Here is a 7,120-nt window from a genome sequence, read left to right on the forward strand (position 1 = left end):
TAAATTCAAAAGAAAACAGAAACTCAAAATATTAACAAAATCTATAATGCTATCAATGATACTTAAATAACACGTGACATTATTTTCAATATAATTGAGCACATTTTCCTTCCAGATTCTCATAATGCGTCTGAACATTTTACTTCTGAGGTTATGAAAATGTAAATCAAAACCCGTCACAATGCACAACATCCTCGTGCTCATAAACACTGGCTTCTCATTTCTTTATTTTGCAGTTTCTGTGAGATGCACACATCTACTGTATGTCTGCTTTTTCAAATGCAAATGCTTCTGTCTGATTATGCATTAGATTTTGATATTTCTGAAAAGAATAATTTATACATAATGTCAAGGAGAGCATCAATATTACAACATTTATATAAGCATTGTGAAAATAAAATGAAGCGCAGATGACGGTTCGTTGAAAACACTTCTGTATTGTTTAAATGCTCGGCTTTAATTCAAAACTGTCCATTGTGTTCATAACCAGGACAATTTTCTTTTCTTTTTAGGTCAAACAATATCTGAGCTCCGCATAATGGCCTGATTTTAAAGGCCAGTCTGTATTTGGATTTAGAATAGAAGGTCATTTTAAGAGTTTGATAAGGTACGTTTTAAAGTACATTTCTGTATTTGAACATATGAATTTGAGTGTTAATACATTGCACTGCCATCTTAAGCTAAATTAATGCAATTTAATAAATGATAAAGCATAAATTTGAGACAAGTTTCATTTGACATTACAAATTTTGAGCTCAAAGTCATGAAACTTGGTGCTTCTTAGATAGAGAATATAATGCTGATATTAGAGAAGCTCAATAAATTGTAAAAACTGCAATTTATGTGGGTTGATGTATTTTTAACAGTATTACATAAATTAAATAGATATATTTTGCTTTTATCAGAAAAAAAGTATTCCTCGTGTTGAAATAGAAAGGGGAAAAAACAAGGTTTTTTGTGTTGTCTATAAAAGCTGCATCAGCTATTTATTGCTAAAGTTATTTTTACACACAAATGGCACCAGTTTCATATAATGACCCAGAAATCAAAACTCAAACAAACATAAACTCACATGGGACAATCAAAGACAGCAGAGCCGAGGAAGAGGTCAAGACGGATGCTGAGAAACTGAGAGAAACTCAGAAAGCTTTTTAAAATATATGTTTATCACTCTCTATATGTGTGGGTGTGTGGGGGTGTGTGTTTATTTATTTAATTATAAATAAAAGAGTACATATTAATACAATACACGAGAATAATAAACAGCAATATGTTCAGAGAAGAGCAGCATCAACAGCCAGAGGGTGGAGAAGACTGAACCAAAATAAATAAATATCATTTCAGAGAGCGAGACAAAATATTTTTGAAATTCATTGAGAAACGCATTAAAAATGGGATTTATGATGGAGAACATGGAGGAAAGTAAGCTGAGAAACTTAGCCAGAGGAATGTGTGTGTGTGTGTGTGTGTGTGTGTGTGTGTGTGTGTGTGTGTGTGTTAGGGTTAGTGTGTGTGAGTGAGTGTGTGTCTATGTGTGTGTGCATTAGGGTTAGTGTGTGTGAGTGAGTGTGTGTTTGTTTGAGTATGTGTCTATGTGTTTGAGTGTGTGTGTCTATGTGTTTGAATGTGTGTGAGTGTGTGTGTGTGTGTGTGTGGTGGTGGTGGGGGGGGGTCTATGTGTTTGTGTGTGTTTACGTGTGTGTGTGTGTGTGTGTGTGTGTGTGTGTGTGTATGTGTGTGTGTTTGTGTGTGTTTGAATGTTTGAGTGTGTTTATGTGTGTGTGCAATTGAGTGTGTGTGTGTGTGTTTAGCGATGGGTTGGACTCCAGCATGACGTCACGTGATTAGCTCCAGCTCGAGCAGGACACATCTCAACACTCAGTCCGGTGTGGAGCGTGTGTGTGTGGAGCGCGCCTGACAGAACGCGCGCAGCTACTCTGGAATTCTATTTCGCGCTTCAATCTCTCCGTATCGAAACCGTAAGGGATTTTAAAAAGTCTTTGCGTGCGCGATGAACAGCTTTAATCTCGCAAGCATGAGACGATCGCGTCCGCAGAGCGCAGTGACAGCTCAAGTTTTTCTCGTGTCATTACATCAGTGCATTGGTGACACCACCTAACTGGAAACACTATCCTGACTGTGAGAAAGATGGACTCAGCATGGATGTGACTCAGTCCAATGCAACGGAGGACACCAGAAACATCACCTCAAAACAATGGCCGTACACGGACACGGCCGCCGCGTTCATCATCCTCGTGGTATCCATCATCATCCTGGTCACCATCGTTGGGAACGTTTTGGTTATCGTTGCGGTCCTGACCAGCCGCGCGCTCCGCGCGCCACAGAACCTCTTCCTCGTGTCGCTCGCGTGCGCGGACATCCTCGTGGCTACACTCGTGATCCCGTTTTCACTCGCCAACGAGGTCATGGGACAGTGGTACTTCGGCAGCACCTGGTGCGCGTTTTACCTGGCTCTGGATGTTCTGTTCTGCACATCATCCATCGTGCACCTGTGCGCCATCAGCTTGGATAGGTACTGGTCCGTCACCAAAGCGGTGAGCTACAACTTAAAGAGAACACCAAAGCGCATTAAAACCATGATCGCGGTGGTGTGGGTCATTTCAGCCGTCATCTCATTCCCACCCCTCATCATGACCAAACACAACGAGACGGAGTGTTTAATCAACGACGAGACCTGGTACATCCTCTCCTCGTGCGTCGTGTCGTTTTTCGCGCCGGGGTTCATCATGATCACGGTGTACTGTAAAATATACCGCGTCGCCAAACAGCGCTCGTCCACCGTATTCGTGGCGAAGAACGGGTTGGAGAGGCAGCCTTCGCAATCCGAGACGTGCTTTGTGCGTAAAGCGAAGTTTGAGAAGGAGTCTCCGAGCAGCAACAGCTCGGAGAGCAACCAGGGACAGGAGGAGTTGGATGATATCGATCTGGAGGAAAGCGCGATTTCGGACAGCAAACACAAGAGCTCGCGCTTCTCCAAGCGCAAGGTGGACGGCGCGCGCTCCGGCGCGCAAAGGACTTGCAGGATCTCCTGGGCTTCCCATCAGGAGCAGAGCAGCAAACAGCTCTCGGTGGTGTCCAAAACCAAAGTGGCTCAGATGCGAGAGAAGCGCTTCACCTTCGTGCTGGCTGTGGTGATGGGGGTGTTTGTCCTCTGCTGGTTCCCGTTCTTCTTCACCTACAGTCTCCAGGCCATCTGTGGGGAGAGATGCGTGCCGCCCGAGGCACTGTTCAAACTCTTCTTCTGGATCGGATACTGTAATAGCTCGGTCAATCCCATCATTTACACGATTTTCAACAGGGACTTTAGAAAGTCTATTAAGAAAATCATTTGCTCGACGACGCACCGCACCTGAGAGACTCGAGTTTGGACACGATTTAGATGTGTGAATGACAGCAAACCAAGTGGAATCTGCTAAATAAATATGGCCGTTTTCTTTATGTGCAATTAAGTGTTTCTTCAGCCATGGGCATTCACTCACTCATAACAGCCTTGGGAAACATTCCACAAGTCGTCGTTTATTTTGCTTCTCTTCAAATGCATTTTAATGCATGTAAAATATTATATAACATAATATTTAATAAAATATTGGATTCTCATCATGAGATCGTGTTGAATATCCAGGTTCACTCCTGAAAAAAATATTGAAACCTTTTTAGGTTTCAAAGATTTATTGTAAAATTCCATCAAATTGAATTGAATAATCTTTACCTATTATTCATATTATGAATTAAGAATTTTTAACGAGAACTAGAGCTTAATAAAACATTTTGAAATGAATACATCTTAATGGAACAAGGGAATGGACCATTTAGTTTATGTAATTCGTATTCATAAAAATATATATTCATTTACGAATACGAATCGCATAAGCTAAATGGTCCATTCCCTTGTTCCATTAAGATTTATACAAAATGTTTTATTGAACTGTATGAATAAGTGCCCATAGCTTAAGAAACACTCAATGTCTTTTAATAAACTGGTGTTTGGGTGGTTTTATGTAAAGTCAGCTCACAGTATATCTATAATTTTATCATTTAAACCCCAACTAAGCTATATTTCTTTAAAATATGCCACCTGGTTTGACTGTTTTTCCTAATGCAATGGCATTCAGACATTTTTAAGTGCAACTCTCGTGTTCTTGGTGCCACTGATGTACATAATGTTTGTATATATTAAATGAGAAATCATTGACTTACATGTTACCAAAACTCCCTGTAAATATCCTATAAAATGTATAAATGTAAAAAAAGGACATTAAATATTAAATTGTACTGAATATTTTCCATACAGTTTAGACTCTAAATTCTATAGTATAAATGTCAAATGACAGAATTTATGAATCCTCTAATTGATTTAGTGTTTATTAAATGGAAGTACTTCATAACTGATTTCACTCATTAGTAAAAGGTGGAAACAATATTACTTAAAATTTTTGTTTCTGGATAATCTGTGGTTATTGTATTAAAACTCCCATTTAGAAAATGTTATAATAGGAGACCGGGGCTAGTTGTCACAAGGGCTATATCTCAATAAGGGCCAATTATACTTTGTATGTTGATTTTAAACGCCTTCAAAACTGCCTTAAATTAGCACATCTTTAAATTTAACAGGTGAACAATAAAACCAGGAGTGAATTGTGCTTTCAGGTCAAAGGCAGTTTGGGGCAAGTTGTGTTATTTTTTTAATATTTTCAATTTCTGTTGCACAAAACAGAAACAGATATATTCTTTAATGAATTGTTTACAGTTTACATTTGGCTAAAAAAACTATTACTATAAATGTCATCTTTTTCTCTCTCTCTCTCTGGGAAATAATGGTGTACATGTAGGTTTTTTGCACTCCAGACATTAGGATTTGTGTCTATACGCACTTAAACCTGACCTCAGAAATATTCTATAGAAATACAGCTAACCTCTGTCTCTTCTGTCTGTGGGAAACAGAGGCTTATAAGGGCTGTCAATGGTGACTAAGAGCAGCTATGCCATAACTCTATTAAAGGCTCTTATAAGAAACCTAAATGACTTGTTGTAAAACACACACACACACACACACACACACACACGCACACACACACACACAGAGAGAGAGAGAGAGAGAGAGAGAGGTTGGTTTCTAATTCAGGAATGGTAGGCTATAGCTAAAGTACATAGTATCTGATGAATGCACACTGTAATCCATCAAATTTTGTATCTTAATCTAAAGTCAGACAGAATATTTCTGCATTTAGGCAGGACTGATGGCTGCAGAAGAGGATTTATCTTAAAAGTGCTGTCAAAATTGAGATGCTTTCCTGAAACGACTCTTATCACGATCTAAAACCCTCCACAAACAAAACATGCTGCCTAGAGGAGGTTAGAGAAAAGTCGAAACGTCCTACAGAAAACTAACAATACCCTGCTATAAATGTCGAACTATGTGAAAGTTCATGCTTAAACTGCATCATGCACGCCACACACCAGCTCCATCCACCAGAGAGCAATGCATGGATTATGAGGGTCAGGGGTCACAGTCAGGGGCATTGAGCTCAGAGCTCTGCAGTTTCCTGATAGCCAAGGATCTGTGAGAGTAAAATTTGTTGGCAACAAATGTAATTTGTCTCACACACCTCCGCTTGTTGTAGTCTACATTACTGTCTCCCTTGGAATGTATTTTGCCCTTTTACAAAGTCTTGCTGTTGTTTTCGAGCTCTAGAACAGGTTTTCCTGCTTGAATGTTGATTATTTTCCTCATATTCTCCATTGTTGCGGCTCCTCTCTTCCCAGTCTGTCAGTAACGCTCTGTTTACTTCCTGTCTCTTTGAAGCCCCTCCTTCTGAAATGCACACCGTGCTCTGATTGGTCGGCTGGATCAGTGTGTTGTGATTGGTCAAGCGCTTCGAGTGTGTTTGGGAAATGTCCCGCCCCTTCCCATAACCGCCAGTTTAACGCACTACTAACTAACTCAACCAGGCCCCGCCCCTTTATTCTGCGCATGTATTATTATAATGAGGAATATTGTGACGTGTTCGTTCCCGGAAGAAACTCTATGACTGTATCTAGACTACAATGGAGGCGTTTCAGGAGTTCAGAAACACTGACACTGATATAGAGAAGAACTGGAGCTTTTCATGTTCAAACAACAACATTACACACTAAAGACAGATGAAGAAGTGTAAAAAGCAGAATAGCTCCTCTTTAAACGAATAGTGTGCTTATTTTTGTAATTGTGATTTTATTTCTCACAACTGAAACTATTTATTTTTGGATATAATACAACCTCTTGTTGTCTCTAGGTTGGAATAGTATTGAATTACTATACAAACTTCCCTTTCAACTCCCTGGTAAAAACAGTGTGGGATCGACAAGAGACTAGAGCCCGGGGCCTCAGAAGGTCAGAATCCATCCATCCCCACTAGAATGCATCGCACATGGAAATGTTTACATTAAAATGCTCAAGTTTTGCTTGATTATTAATGCATTAGAGTTTGCAGGCAAGTTGAACACCACATGCATTTTTTAGGTTTAGTTTTTTAGGTTTAGTTTCTATTCTAAAGTGAGATCAATACTCAATGTAAGACAGCAATAACATACAATATTTTCAAATCTTAAAAATGAAAAAATAATTGTACATTTTTGATAAGCAAAAAAAAAAAAAAAAATCAAAAGTAAAATGTCCAGATATATTGAGATTTCAAAAATTGTTTTACATAATGAGTGTTCATAATGAGTGCATTCATTAATGAGATTCACAAAAACATTGAGTGAGTGACTCAGTGAGTGAGTGAGTGAGAGTGATTCAGTGAGTGAGTGAGTGAGTGAGTGAGTGAGTGAGTGAATGAGTGATTCAGTGAGTGTGTGAGTGAGTCAATGAGTAGGCCAGTGAGTGAGCAATTCAGTGAGAGAGTGAGTGAGTGAGTCAGTCAGTCAGTGAGTGAGTGAGTGATTCAGTGAGTGTGTGAGTGAGTCAGTGAGTAGGTCAGTGAGTGAGTGAGTGAGTGATTCAGTGAGTGAGTGAGTGAGTGAGTGAGTGTGTGAGTGATTCGGTGAGTGAGTGAGTGTGTGATTCAGTGAGTGAATGAGTGATTCAGTGAGTGAATGAGTGAGTGATTCAGTGAGTGAG

At 39.6% G+C, this 7,120-nt stretch overlaps 1 protein-coding gene across 1 annotated transcript; it reads left to right on the forward strand.

The window, feature by feature from the left end:
• The first annotated feature begins 1,904 nt into the window (after positions 1-1,904).
• Positions 1,905-3,770, forward strand: adra2da (adrenergic, alpha-2D-, receptor a). The gene has a single exon (XM_081382814.1). It carries the CDS (start codon positions 2,160-2,162, stop codon positions 3,372-3,374), a length of 1,215 nt encoding a protein of 404 aa, XP_081238940.1. The 5' UTR covers positions 1,905-2,159; the 3' UTR covers positions 3,375-3,770.
• The last annotated feature ends 3,350 nt before the right edge of the window (positions 3,771-7,120 follow it).

This window comes from Scardinius erythrophthalmus (genome assembly GCF_964197995.2).
Source record: "Scardinius erythrophthalmus genome assembly, chromosome: 13".
Classification (NCBI taxonomy): domain Eukaryota; kingdom Metazoa; phylum Chordata; class Actinopteri; order Cypriniformes; family Leuciscidae; genus Scardinius; species Scardinius erythrophthalmus.